Source organism: Mycteria americana, chromosome 2 (genome assembly GCF_035582795.1).
Source record: "Mycteria americana isolate JAX WOST 10 ecotype Jacksonville Zoo and Gardens chromosome 2, USCA_MyAme_1.0, whole genome shotgun sequence".
NCBI lineage: Eukaryota > Metazoa > Chordata > Aves > Ciconiiformes > Ciconiidae > Mycteria > Mycteria americana.
The window spans coordinates 40,039,596-40,055,217 of NC_134366.1; the positions used below are offsets into that span (position 1 = coordinate 40,039,596).

Sequence of the window (15,622 nt, forward strand, 5' to 3'; positions counted from 1 at the left end):
TTCACATTCATTTTTTCTAGGAAATTGCAGACTTTTGTCTTCTCATTTGCTTGTCATACTGTTACAAACACAAATAATTATATATATAAAAAGTGCATATTATTATGGACAAATTTGTCCTATGACACATTTCTCATCTTCCACATCTCCTTGCCGTTTCATAGTTAGATGCTGAAGAGAGTTTTAAAACTCAGAAGTCGAGAGTTCAAAATCATTTAATATTGCTTTCACACACTATATGGATATGTGAAGTCCCTTGTTTTGATCATACAAGACAAATGTTCATCTGATGTGAGTAAATATGTAGGAAATAAGTGAAGAGCCAAATCTGGTCTGAATCACTCCCTTGACTGGGAACATCTATGGAAAAGATTTAAAAGCTCTTGAGAATTCATATAGGCACTCAGTTTTTATTTGATAGAAGAGACAAAAGTTCTTCTAAATACTCCAACCCTGCTTCTACCTAGCAACTTAAAACAAGCTGGAGAAACAACCTGTTTTTTAACAGCAATACTAATACAAAAATTCTTCACCAATTAAAGCCATAACACAGATGACTCTCCAGAAAACAATGTGCATGAACTAAGATAGCAGTTATCTTGATACCACCAAAACAGCTACAGATGAATGGAGGGGAAAAAACACGAGAGCAGGAAAAGAAGTATCTCAGTAGTTTGATAAAAACATTGATATGGAGAAACATGCAGTGAGACTGACCTGTGGTTGTTTGGGGTGTGTAGCAGTTCCTTACCCGACCACTCAGCCTGCCTGCCGCTCCCTCCAAAGAAGCAACGGCACATAACAGGCAGGAGGATCGAACCCCTCCGAGAAATGTCTCATCTTTCAGGAGTACACTAAGTTCAACTACAGTTTAAACTTGTTGGTAGTAATATGTATTAATTTCCAGTGCATAAACTAACACTTGAAACATACTAATTCCTCATGCCAGTTCTATTCCTGATAACATTTTCTTTTCTAAAAGACATTTAGAAAAACTCCAGTAAATACCAGTTGATACCATATATTCCGTAAAACTGGCAAGAGGGCTCAAATACGGTAGATCCTTTCAGCAATGTAGGACGTGTAGTACGTCTTCATACAAGTGTTAGTATTGTATGGCCTTTCTTTCAAAATAGTCCAATTCCCTGTGCAACTTGCCTTTGTACTAGGGAGAACTGGTGGTCACTGTTTCAGATGCCAACTCTAGAACAAGTACTTGGATGGCAGCGTCCTTGCCATGTGTTTTGTTGGCATATTCCTCCCTGGGGTCCCAATTGCTTAAGTCTGAGAGGTACCATCACTTCCTTTACCCAGAAATGCTATTACTAGAAAATAAATGTCAACAAACTTACGGGCAAAGTCACTACATCTGCAGGAGTCAAGATTATTTCTTGGGTACTTTGGACTACAGAAGTTGTTCAGAGGACCACTTAAGGGAGTGACATGTTACTGGCAGCTTTTGAGCTAGTGCTGGTGATGGCATTTGTATGCTCACTGAAGTCACCAAGACTATGAACAGAGGGAACAGCAATGGGCAGATTTGACACTGTCAAATATGGCAGATTTCGTCGCAAGATAAGCATTACATAGGTGTTTCAAGGTGGCAGTCGTGTTCCAAGCTGAACTGGTCCACTTCTGAAAACACAAAAACCAATTATTCATCTGTACAGCCTTAGGTTTGTTGGAAGAAATTAGCCTCATTTCTGAGTCAAGTAAGGCCAGACCAGCAAGGAGAGGTCCTTGTCTAGTAAAAAACGCAAAAGGAAGATGCCTGCATTTGGATTTCAGTTAAGCTGCAGCATTTTTAAACCACACTTTTCCATGCTTATCATACTTCCCTAGGGAAGGATAATGAGTCCACAGGGACAAGAAATACGAACTGTGCAATGGAGTCATACTGAAAAAAAGTTAACATACAAGAATTTCCTTCTGACAGAGCATTAAGCAGGCAACCAAGGATACAAAGATGTGCTTCCTAAATTTTAAAAAGCCAGAACTGGGCAGAAGTGGTTCAGAAACTATCCTCCATTTCCTAACCTTTCACCAACACCGCAAAGATGTGAACACAGGAGTAAAACCTTCTGCCTGTTAGAGTTCTTCTAGAGCATGTAACTCGGATTGGTCTGGAAAACAAAGGTCATTTGGCATTCATATATGACTGCGTATCCAAAATAACTCTTTTCTCGGGATGTCAGCTTCCCTTACTTGTCTCAGCAGATGCAGGAGAACACTCTCAGATGAAAAAAATGATAACAGGATAACACAGAAATAAAGAGCAACTAAGGAAGTAATTAAAGGCTATCCTATTTTACATGAGACACAAGTCAAAGTATTACAAAATACGGTATCTTAGAAGTAACAACTCTGACTTGCAACACCTTCAGAATGATCTGAGCCACAGTGATCAGAAATTCAGAAGTTAGCTTTGCTCATTAAAAAGCAGATGAGCAAATCTTTAATCTCTGTTTTGCCTGAGAGCTAAAGACAGGAGTGCTAATACCAATACAGCAGTAAAGTACATATTCAACAGTTAAGTTACTTCTTTCATTGCCCAGGAATTACATGACAAAGACACCATGGGACTGTTTGAGCTCTTTAGGACATGTTGAGCTGCACTAGATCCACATTGATATGAAAGAACAAACAGAACATGGTGATGTCAACATGATTTTAGGGTACAGGAAGAATGTATCCCATGCAACATTATGTTCCCAACGCTTAACTATCTGCTGTCTTCCATGGCTCTTACCGTGGTCGGAAACCACAGTGGTGGCAAAATGTACAGAAGAGAGTAGAGAATTGGGACAGAGTCCCAAAGTGCAGAAGGACCTCAGCAACGCAACACAGGTTTGACCAGAGAGTCTTCTATGGTGTTTCTTAAATGTTTTATAGTCAATATAGTACTGAGGCACTTTGTTTCAGTGAGTGAGAAGCATTCTCCAGGTGAAATAACTTCCTTGTTTCTACTTCATTACTCTTAAACATTTCTATGGAGTTATAGAAGAAGAAAAAAGATATCACCTATGCTGTATGCCGTTGCAAAATTGTTTTGTGTTTGCCAGGAGCAAGCCGTTAATATTCAATATGACATACATATTCAATGCAACAAAAAGTCAATTGAGAAAAGAAGTTATTAAAATGGCATCCTTGTTCAAACTCCATGTAAACAATACTCGCTCAGCAGTGCATAATAAAATTAATAAAATTAGTTTTCTCACGGTGGAGGAATTTTTTCTAGTAAATTCACAGTTGGAGAAAATTTTGACTTGTTATTTTGTTTTGAAAATACAGCTACTCTATTTGGTATCTTTTTTTTTTTAAATATAGTAATTTGCAATGCAGTAAGGTGGTAAACCTGTGCTAAAAGCCTCTGTTACAAAAAGCTCTGTGATCAAGGATTTGTCTATTCAATTACAACACTCTATTAACTTCAATTGTATTCCACAGTTTGAGAAGAATTATAGGTTGTTCTTTTTTGAAAGCAAGCAATTGCCCTCTCTAACAGCTTTTTGTTACTACTTTCTTTGAAGAACATCCTTTATTTTTCATTTATTTTGTTTGTAAACATCTATTTTATATGCCCTTAAAAGCAATGGACATTTTTGTTGCTTAGACAAATTAGTTAATATGACAATTAATTCCTACTCCCAAACAAATCCTGTTTCCTGAGTTAGATTTACATAAAAGTGTTGAGACTTTCACAATGTGTTTAATCAGATATAGACAGCGACACAGCACGCGCTTGACAGCAACAGCTTCAAAGAACTTCAAATTTCTCTACATCAAATAACTTCTGAGGATGAGCGACATACTCAGCCTACAGAGAAACAGTAAATATACATTTTAGCTATTAAAATTTAAATTATTATATTTCAAAAAGGCATCTTCATAACCCCATAATCAAATGGCTTCTACCAACAGAAATATTTCCATGTCTAGAAAAACATCCTAAAGAGTCTCAGAATTGGATATTTATGGAAATAAACTGACTCCTGGATTGTCATTTTGGTTTCATGTTAGCCATACTCTCTGAAGTTACAAATGCAAAGAAATTCTCTGCTACAATGACATAAAATTTTGCTACCGGTTGTGACAGATAAGCCTATATTTCTACTCTGACTTGAAGAACTGAAGAAGAAAATCAAACATGTTGAAACTGATACACAAGAACTACACCAGTTTTGCCTAAGTGTGACTATATTGAAATAATCCAAGATAGCATCAGAATAGAAGTACAATAACACAATAAACCCTGAAACAAAATTCGGACTCAAACTTTTGAATATTAGTAAGCGTTCAGAAAACTTCAGTTTGTTCTGATACCAAAATCTATATATCTTTAAGTATGATGACGATGATCAGATAGTCATAGCTGCATTGTTTTTAATCCAGTTTTTACAATTCATAGTAAAAAGGAAAGATTGAACATGAGTGCAGTCTGTCAAGCTGAGTCCTTATCAAGCTCATACAGCCTGTGCTGAAATTTGTTCTACAAAATTTTCTTAACTGTTATCACTGCAAGATGGATTAAAGCTAGGGGAGTATGCCTACTCACACTATTCTTACAGCATGTGGCTAAGTAAACATAGTATTTAATGCTAGTTTTTATAACATGCAATAGGACACAACAGATGCTGCAAAATTCGAAACATGCACAATGAATCTGTCTTCACTAAAATGGACATAACCTGCTAATTTCCAATCTGGCAGAATATTACAGCATCAAAAATAATTTTAAAAAGCAGGCAACAAATAAAGAATTGCAGGGTTCTTTTCAAATTCCCCAGTACATATAAAAGTTTATTGAAAGCAACACTATTCTGTGACAAAGGGATTTAGGTTACCAGTACTATCTCTAACTGCTAACATCATGTGATACTGAAACAAAACTTAAATTAAACTGGGGGATTCCGGGAGTTAATAGGCCTTTTAGCTACAGTACTATCCAACAGAATATTTTGACACTAAAATGGAAATTATATATATTATTTCAACTTATGTTTACACCATTGTAGGACTGTCTTCTACATTGGTAACTTAGTTGATATCATCTGTGAGAGGTCACCCTCCTGTGATACTAGAAATAATTTTCTCATAATAATATGATCAAACTTGTTTCTCTCAATAAGTATAATTTCCCTTCAGATACTTAAAATTACAAAACATCAAGTTCTAGTGCAGTGTTTCAACTGCACAAAATGTACACATATTCCTATTGTCAGACTGACAGAACTAGAAGCAGTAATTATAGTGCAAATAAAAGCATACTGTGTTTTGGGTTTTGCCTTTTTTTTTTTTTTTACTCACTTTCTTAATAAAATCAGGTATCTCCTTTTTGTCTGAAAGCTGGTTTAAAGAGGAGCAGCACTCTACCTCCAAGACATATCCTTCACTATGGCCATCACCTTTTGGAGACCTAGGGAGACAGAAAAAAAACAAATCAGTTTCTGTTCTTAATACTGGATACCCACACATCCCCTTTATAAGTATTTCCTATGCAGAGCTAACCTGCACACAAAACTTCGGTTCCAGCACAGTCACTCCATTGAGTTCAACACAGTTCTGACAAGTGGCAGCTACAGCATCTCACCTACTTGCTATGGAATGAAATCACACCAATGACTGCGGATGGTGGAATGCCCCAGGGACTTCCAAATTGCTTTATCTGTCCAAGAAACACTTTGTCAGCCTGGCATCTATGGCCAATGCCAAGGAGATGCACAGGTGATGTTACTCAGAATATGCAGAAAACAGGTTCTAATGCAATGGGCTGACAGATGTTCTGGGCCCCACAGGGCAGCCTGACGTAGGGAGTGTTTCATGGACAGTAATTAAAGGAATCCCTTCTCTTACCTACCACTGTTCAAAGTCAACATTTAAAAATCCGGGGCTAATCAAAGTAGTCTATCCTTCAGTCTTACCTTATGCTTTGTTGTTGAGAAATGTAAAGCTATGGGTGAAATCCCTTCTCTTTCAGAAGACACTAACTCCTAAAATAATTCAAAGCGTATGGCATCTGCCATATACATTGCTGAACAAATCAGTGCTGTGGAAACATGGTATCAGTCAAATATGCCAAGGGAAAGTTTGGAAGTTATCCTGAATGATCTTGAGAAAGAGTCCGTAGGCGTGCACTGCAAAGCAGTGCTGCTGAAGGCAGTTTTCATCTCCTCCAGACTCCCATGAAAGGAAACTGATACGCCTGATCAGTAGAGGAAATCTAGAGAATCATTTGTTTTATCAGTTCTTTAGGAAAACACATGAAGGAATGTACAAAAGTAAAAGCTAGCCTATAATTCTTTGGATTAGTAGCAAAGTAATTATCTGAACATCCCATACAGAGAATCAAAAGATCTAGTTTGAAGTAAAGAACTAACCCTAGCCAGCAGTCACTTGATGCACTGGGTACCTACAGGACAGGAAGAAAGGTGCAGAAGTTTGAACTGAGAGTGCTGAGGAAGCAGCAAAACAACAAAACAAGGGCTTTGCAGGCTTGCCATGCTTGCAAAAGCAAGTCTGTGTAAAAGCCCTGTTCTGGGGACTGAGATTGTGTGACACGTAAAACACGCTTCAGCTACAGATGGTCTCAGGGGCTTTCCCGAGATGCTAACAGTTACTCGGAGCCATGGGATGCGTAGGCTGCTGACTGCAAACTGGCAGTGTGTTTCCTAGGCAATACTGCAGAAATTTTCTGAAGCATCACATGACATTATGTTTTGTACTTGATCCTCCCACTTTCATACAGGCTATACTCTCACTTCATTTATCCTATCTCACTTATATGTGGGACAGGTGGTACCAAACTACGGTTTGGGAACACTGGAGCCCTTTCCCTGCTTGTTTTCCCCCTACTTTCTAGGTTCTTCTCATAACTTGTGGTCCTATTCTGCTCTTGACTCTGGACAAAAATTTTAACAAAACACTGGTGTCCATGGAAACTCTCCAAACTTCTTTATAGGATTTACAGAAATCATTATTGGGGGACTAAAAGTTTTCCACCACTACTCCTCTGTAACAGGTGTACAGAAATTAATTTAAGCAGCAAAGAACAACTTTGTTGAGGGAAAAAAAAAAAATCATTTTGTGAGGGACAACACGTGAACTGCAGACAACCATTTTTGCTCCTCTAGATAAAGTCCTAGATAAGATAATCTATTCTGTGCAGATTTTCCACCACAGATGAACTCAATGAATTCAAGAACATAAAAATAAACTTAAGAAAGCCTTGCTGCTAGAGTACGTATTGTTATACCTACATTTTTTTCTAAAATCTGAATATGACTAACTGGAAATGTAGCCCTGATGTTATCTAGCCATGTTCCAGAGAGAAATAAGTATGAGCTAGGGCTCTCTAATGCTCTAGCAATCAATAAACCATCAAAACTGCCACTTGATATTGCAATGCTAAGTCCATACAACATCAAACAGCAAACACAATTCTCCAGGGATTCATTTGTTGTATAATAACAAACCACAAGTAGGAATGGGGAGCAAGGAACCAAGCCCTTTTTAGATAACCAATCCCATTTTCTGGGGGACAACACCAAGCCTCTACAAACGTGAATACCAAACACTTCCCTTGCCAGGACAACCTACCACGCTCACCACAACCCCCTTCCAGCCTGGCTGAGGAAGCCATACTCCCAGTCTTGAGACTTTGAAATAATACAGCTCAAATTCAAAGTTAAGATACCAAATCCCCAAAATGAAGTATGTGCAACACTATCCATGCTTATTTACATGCAGATGACACCAAGCTGAGTGGTGCGGTTGACACACCTGAGGGATGGTATGCCATCCAGAGGCACCTGGACAAGCTGGAGAAGTGGGCCTGTGTGAACCTCATGAGGTTCAATAAGGCCAAGTGCAGGGTCCTACACCTGTGTCAGGACAACCCCTGGTATCGATACAGGCTGGGGGATGAAGGGATTGAGAGCAGCCCTGCAGAGAAGGACTTGGGGGTACTGCTGGATGAAAAGCTGGACATGAGCCGGCAATGTGCGCTCGCAGCCCAGAAGGCCAACCGTATCCTGGGCTGCATCAAAAGAAGCATGGCCAGCAGGTCGAGGGAGGTGATTCTGCCCCTCTGCTCTGCTGTGGTAAGACCCCACCTATGTCCAGCTCTGGAGTCCTCAGCACAAGAAAGACATGGAGCTGCTGGAGCAGGTCCAGAAGAGGGCCACAAAAATGATCAAAGGGACAGAACACCTGTCCTGTGAAGAAAGGCTGAAAGAGTTGGGGTTGTTCAGCCTGGAGAAGAGAAGGCAGACCTTCTTGCAGCCTTTCAGTACTTAAAGGGGGCTTATAAGAAAGATGGGGACAAACATTTTAGCAGGGCCTGTTGCGATAGGACAAGGGGTAATGGTTTTAAACTAAAAGAGGGTACATTTAGACTAGATACAAGGAAGAAATTTTTTACAGTGGGGGTGGTGAAACACTGGAACAGGCTGCCCAGAGAGGTGGTAGATGCCCCATCCCTGGAAACACTCAAGGTGAGGTTGGGCGGGGCTCTGATCAACCTGATCTAGTTGAAGATGTCCCTGCTCATTGCAAGGGGGGTTGGACTAGATGACCTTTAAAGGTCCCTTCCAACCCAAACTATTTTATGATCCTATGATTTAACATGAGGCCCAGGAACAGGATTAAAATGGGACAAACATAGAGGCACAATCCTTCCTGTGCCCACTCTTTCACCAAAGCCTGTTCTTCACATAGTATTCAGGTCTCCACGCAAACTGTGGCACTGCTGTAAAGACTTGCTGTGACAAACATAAAACCTTGCTAGCTCCAAAAGAACAAGAAACACTGCATTTTCATGTTTAAACCCACTGGCGCTCTGTAAAAACAAACTTTTCAACCTATATTGGTGAGGTTTATACACAGGTATAAGGAAGAGGGAAGTTCACCCTTGAACCACTCTCTCCTAATTCCTTTCCTCCCCCTCAACAGCTCCCTGGACTCTGATTTTGTGCAGTTTTTGGAAGACCTACTTCCAGCTTCTTTAAAAGGAGTACAAGTTATCTGAGATACAGATTATATCCATAAAAATATAGTGATTCTTATTCTTACTGCAACTGCTTAAAATGACCTGTTTATTTTTCCACCTTTAACAAGCACTTACTTTGAAATACACTTGCTGCTTGTAAATATTTAAGCAAACAGGAGACAGTGAATTCTTCCTCCAAGAGTCTCAGAGCTACCTCTGCACTAGAGCTCATGAAAGAAATTGCATCAAATACCATCGCACACTGTTAGGAACATTATTTTACAGAACAGGCGTAGCAGATCCTACTAAAGGCCATAAAATCTTTAGTTAAAATCTTCCAACAGAAGTACTTTATATTACCAAAAGTATTTTTCCATGCCTTCAAGTAAAATATGTCCATACATGTTAAAGGCAAGTCTTTGTCTATACTGGTAGTTTTCACCTTTTTAGGAAACATTTAAAAGCCTATTACTCTGCAAAAACAAACAAACAAAACAAAAGCCATAGCTTTTCACGTGAAAATAATAAATAGATGTGGATTTCACAGACTGCAAAAATAATTTTCTGAGCAAATCCAGGTGGGCAAGAAATTATTTCCAGCCTCTATACAATAAACAATGGTTTTCATAAATGAATCGCAAAGTATTTCATAAACATCATAAAAGTCTCTCATTAAACTCTTTGAATATTATTAGTATAGCCGTAGAGAAGTAGCTAAATATAGGTACACTTAAATTCTATCCTGAACAGAAATTATTATATTTTTGGTTTTATTCATTTAATGGGACTACTTTTAGGACCACTTTCACTAGAGACTATGAATTAGGATCCCCAAAATACGCACATCAATCAAGAACACAGAAGTCAGAGGAAAAGTCAAAAGCAGAGCTCAGGGCTCTTGACTTCAGTCTTGTCCCTGCACTTGCGTTCCCCTGTTCTCTTCTGAAGAAGGACTGATGTCAGTCGTTTGAGAAATAACCCAAGAATCCATATGCTGGAGTCTCTTATCAGATGTATAGCACAGGAAGTTACTGGGAGTCCAACATATAAAATATTTTAAAATTAAAGCAATAATTTTATGTAAAGTTAATTTCCACTCTCCCATCATAAAATATTTCTCAACAGAAAGAGTAAGAGAAAGAGAAATGCTGAGAGCAGTTTAGTCAAAAAAATGTGTAAGCCCCAACAGTTTGAAAGATCTTCCTTTTCTTCTGGATGTACAGTCAGCAATTTCTTCCTCTTCTTCCTCCTAGGTTGGAAAACTGAATGTTCCTCCCTTCATTGTCTGCAAACATTCCAGGGTTTTTTATTACCTTTGTTCCTCTAATAAAAAAAATCCCTGGGTTAATTAAAAATGGCCCAGCCCTGAAAGAAGCACACCTGGATACAGTAAGGCTGCACCCTTCTTGGAAGCTTAGATGAACCCGAAAAGCTGGTACACCCCGACTCATTACAACACCCTGCACTCGCTATAATGCATTTTGTGATACCCGAGAGGGAACAGAAGGGGCAGTGGACAGTGTGAACAATGCCATCGCTTCGCCTGCAGTGGGGAAGGGCAGTCTCCTGCCCACCACCCCAGGCAAGGATAACCACTGGTTAATCGTGGAGACTGACAGAAAATTTCACTGTGTCTTTGAAACTGTGTATGCATCCTGGGCTTTCATTTGTTTTTCTTCCTTTGTTATATATCTCATTGTTTGTTTATCTTTACCAATTTTCTCAAAGAAGGATTTTTCTGTCACTGTAGGTACCCTCAGTGACCACCACAGACAACCTTAACCAGGGTGTGGCAAAGTGCTGAGAGGGAATTTCAGTCTACCTGGTGCTGTGCAGAGGGAGGGCATTTGCAGGCCTGTTGGGCTGGGGGCAGAGGGTACCCTCAAGTGTTACTGATATGTAGAAGGCTGAGGACCACAGACTTAAAAAGAGTGGCATCTTGAATCCTAAATAGGACCTCTAGTGCCATTAAAGAAGAAGAAAATACATAGAATAAATAAGATTTTCACTTATAATTGGAAGTTCACTGGCCAAAAATATTTTACGATGGTTGTTTCAGTAGGTTGTCATTTCCTGTACAGCTGTTTGCAGTTAAGCACCATTTCATGGTAGATAAACCATTACCAGCTGTAGAGCACCAGTAACTTACACGGTAACTGTTAAAGCTGACAACTTGGTGTCTGTAACAAACTGGATTTCCAATCCTTTTCAGATACAAGAAGGAAATGAGGGAGCCAATATTTGGTTCTAATCTTCCTGAAATTCTCCACGCCCGTGAAATCGGAAAGCTGAAAGCACACTTGCAAGCTGCGCAGACACTCTAAAATGACTATTCGATTAAGATGATGCTAGGAATACAAGTGCAGTTTTGAGATTTTCTACTACATAGGAATATCTCCACAGTTCAAAATATAACTGTACATTTATAACAAACTGATCTACATTACAAAAAAATAAAACCACATCAAGGTGATTAACATGAGCAGTTGGTATCTGTATAATTCCAGGTTAAAAATCTAGCAAAACTAGAGTATCTGAAAACCAAGAAGGCACAATTAAAAACCCATAGGTTTTATGATGCCCACCCAACAAACACACCATTTTTAATAAAAATAAAAGCAGGTATATTGTATCATAACAACCTCAACTCTAACCCATGTGACACTGTTTTAACTTTATTACCTAGGCATTTTCTTTACTTGGAATTCTCTTATATAGGAAACCATATCACTGGAATAGATATTATTTGTTAGTAAAATTTATAAACTTTTTTTAATGACAGCATATAGTTTCTTGAGAAAAGTTCAGGCATGTATGGATACATAGGCATCTTTAATGTGCAGTGTTTATAATTTTGAGAATACAGATGAAAGAACATTTATTTTGGGTCAATGTTAAAAGTTGTTGTGAGGAAATATGTATTTCTTTGAACTTGAAACAAATAACAAGCTTTAAAAACACAAGCCATTGTCCCTTGAGCTAAAGGAAGATATCTGTTGACTCTTGGGTATGGAATAAATATTATTTTTTCAGCAAGCTGAAATCAGCCTGCTGAGAGCAACAACACACACTGCATTTGCACACAAAACATGTTTGATCCTAATGCTCATGAAGGCAAGGTCAGACATTTGCCATCTTCAAGCCTAAATCCTACATGAAAACCAAATAGATACACATACACGCACACATGCATTTATATTTAAATTAAAAATATATTGTACCAATGCAAAGTATCTACTTTCAAGAACTCAAGCAAGCACAGAAGCACTGGAGGAGATCACTGATATTTTTTGTCAGACTGTATCATTGTGAAACGTCTTCAACTGGAGTTCCTATATCTCTGCAGCGATCTTTTGTAGCACGTTTAGGGCCCATGAAGGAGGAGAAGGTTGGGAATAGTCAGCATGGATGTAGCAAGGGTAAATCATACTTGACCAACCTGATTGTCTCTGATGTTTAAATGAGGGGATTTGTGGACGAGTGGAAGGAGGGCAGTGGCGGTCATTGATGGCAATTTTAGCAAGAGGTTTGGCACTGTCTCCCACGCTATTCTTGTATGCAAGTTAGGGTACTACCGTCTGGAAAACCAGATGAATAAAAACCAGTTCCATGGTTAATGTAACGCCCTGTCTGGAGGCCAGTGACAAATGGAGTCCCCACCCAGGGGTCTGCAACCTGGGACCTGTCATGTTTAACATCTTCATCAATGACACGGAGGAGGGGACAAGGTATGCTCATGTCAAGTTTGCAAATGACATCAGAGTGGGGAACACAGCTGATGTGTCAGAGTGCACGCTCCAAGAAAGCTTGAGACCACTGTGCATGTTTTAGACAATGATGTGCCACTGAAGGTCAAATGTGGCATGAAAAATTTTCACATGGAAAATTAAGAAATATCGACAAAAACTCAAAGACAGGCTTGCCAGGCAGAGGCACTAGTCATGGCTCAAGGCTCTCTCCACTGAATTCTACACAAAGTCAGAGCAAGAACTCCCTGTTTCAAGTGCCTATCAAAAAAACATGAAGAGAAGAAAAGCTTTTTGGAGCTAGAAGGTGTCTCAAACAGCTAAGAATCAGAAATTTGATGAATTGTCTGGATGTTTTTAGAAACATTTTCCTTTGCCTTCGGAAGGCAAATGCGCAAATCCAAATGCCAGAGGACCAAATCAAGACTTCACAAAGCATAACGCTTCCAGGGGCTGCTGCTTCTTCCCAACATAATTATGTCTTTTCATACTTCATCAGTTCCTTGGTATAATACAGTTTTCCTTTCTTTCATGGGAAGGGCTGTTCACTACTATTAAAAGGGGAGTTTAGTATGACTGGAAAAAGAGTGAAAAATCAGGACTTCCTCTTCAGTCAACATAATTAAGCAAATACCAAGTGGACACTGACAACTGAAGTGCAAGCATAGATCAAAGAAACAACACAACAACTACTGTTTTAAGTAATTTCATGTTGCATGTTTAAGCCATTTCAATCTTTTGCATTTACATGATGCTACTTTACATTTTCTACAAATCCAGACTTTCTATAAATCCATTTTCTACATTTTCTGTAAATCTAGACTTTAAATGACACAGAGGACACAAAAATTTAGCTATATCTCAGAAGATGCCATTAATTGAAATCACTTGGAATTAATGTTGCATACCAGCAAAAAAAAGAAACTGTAAAAATCCTGTTTTACTATTAAACTTTTGAACTCAGTCCACCAAATTCCTTTGCAGATAAATAGAATTATTTTTGGCCAAGTGATGAAAGTTTGCATTTCATCAGGATTAATGGAGATAGGGAAATTATAGAAATAGAATCAGAATCATCTCATCAAGTGAATCACTGGAACACCTGACACCTCATTATTTTACAGAAAGGGAAAACATCTGCAAAGTTGAGGTAAACATGGACGTCTACTCTAAAAAAATTATTCTTAAATTATACTACTTAGTCTACTTCTGCATGGCAATGTTTCCCTGCTGATTGCTTTATTGATTGGAGGCAAAACCTGTAGAAGGGTATGTCCTAGAACATAGATGGAACAACGGAGAGAAAGACGTCTCTGGAATTCAATTTATATCCCCTGCTTCACTCTACTGTGGTGAAATGGAGCATCTGCAAACACATCAAAATTATTGTAAAGCAGACAGTTTATGAGCCTGGACCACGTATCTTTCCTAGTGGAAGAGAATGGAACTTGCTTTCTGGTGCATGGTATTTAGAAAGGGAAATGAAAACATTTTAATTGACATTGAGTTTTGAAACTTTAAGACACCAGACAGGGGTGTCACACTAGAGGGACCTGGGAATAAATTAAAGCAGCTTTGTGCTACTGTTTTGTTACAATTTTGTTCAGGGGCTGACTTGGCAGTTTGTTTGCAAGGACCAGGTTATCTGCAACAGCCACAAGCTGTCCGAAATAGTAATGCGCACAAGACACCTAAACAGGGATTATTATATTAAAAACTAGCGAGTATGGAAATAAAAGGGCCAAGAGAGAAAGGTTGTTACACATAAGAAGAACTAACGATCTCTGTTCCTCAGGGGAACGTAAGCAACATACATGTTACTCTCCTTATCTTGGTTCGCCAGAACCTCCCAAAGGCACAGACCTTCCCCTGTCCCTTCTTCTAGGAAAGATATGCTGTCACACGTTCATGCTTTCCAGGGTACCACCATATATCCCTTTTCCTGAGATTCTTGTCTTCAAGTGTAAATCAGTGTGAATCAACTTTTCTCAAGCGTGAATCAACGTGAACCAGCAGGCCAGGGGCTACACTTCACACCTGGAGCCTTCCCTACATTCAGCAAAAAAACCTGCAAAAACCTGGGCTTGAAGATTTTTCTTTACATATTTTATGACATGCCTTCTCCAAGAAACCCAAGTACTTCAGAACTCAGCACAGACAGTAAAACAGTCAACTGCTTTTTAATTAAGAAGTCCACTGAAATTTAGAGAGAGAAAGAGAGAGAGTAAGTATTCACAGGCGCATTGAAGTTATTATTCCTTTATCCGACTCTATTCTATTCGACTTCCAAATCACTCCCAATCAACTGGTTAGTGTGCACAATGCAATTAGGTGCTACAGAAATATTTAAATTTATTATATTAAATTTAATGAGAGCAATGGCAGAGTCCTTCAGCTATTTGGTAGACTATCTTCATGCCCAATTCATGCCTCTAAAGAATTCAACACTCCTGTATTTACTTCATTTCTTTAATTGAATATGACTTTTTTGCAGTGCAAACAATTGTATTGTTGATTTAAAAAAAATAAATCTGTCCTTTACTTTCATATTCTCCCTAACATTTCCAAGGGACAAATCTTGTTTTTCAACGTTTACAGCTTCCATATATGTTTGGAACACATTTCCTCAAATGTCCTAGAGCAGGAATGACTCCTACTTCCTTATTTACCAGAAATTATTAGATAGCTAAGATAATGAAGCCACAGAGATACCAGTACACCAGATTAAACACAAAACTATCGTAGTGACTTTAAAAGGCACCTTAAATGTACAATGACATTGCAAATTCACACTGAGTATTTTAAAACTCCAGGACAATGGCAAAATAGGAGGAATAACACTAATAGGTACTTTTGCCGTGAGTTTTAATGCATAACATGTCTAAGCACT

General features: G+C 38.7%; 1 protein-coding gene across 2 annotated transcripts in view; it reads right to left on the bottom strand.

Moving 5' to 3' along the window:
* Positions 1 to 15,622, bottom strand: part of RFTN1 (raftlin, lipid raft linker 1) — a 102,017-nt gene that overhangs the window by 41,372 nt on the left and 45,023 nt on the right. For both annotated transcript variants that reach the window (XM_075493105.1, XM_075493104.1), the window contains exon 4: positions 5,308 to 5,416. In XM_075493105.1, coding sequence (XP_075349220.1) covers positions 5,308 to 5,416 — 109 coding nt within the window. The remainder of the gene's footprint in view (positions 1 to 5,307; positions 5,417 to 15,622) is intronic.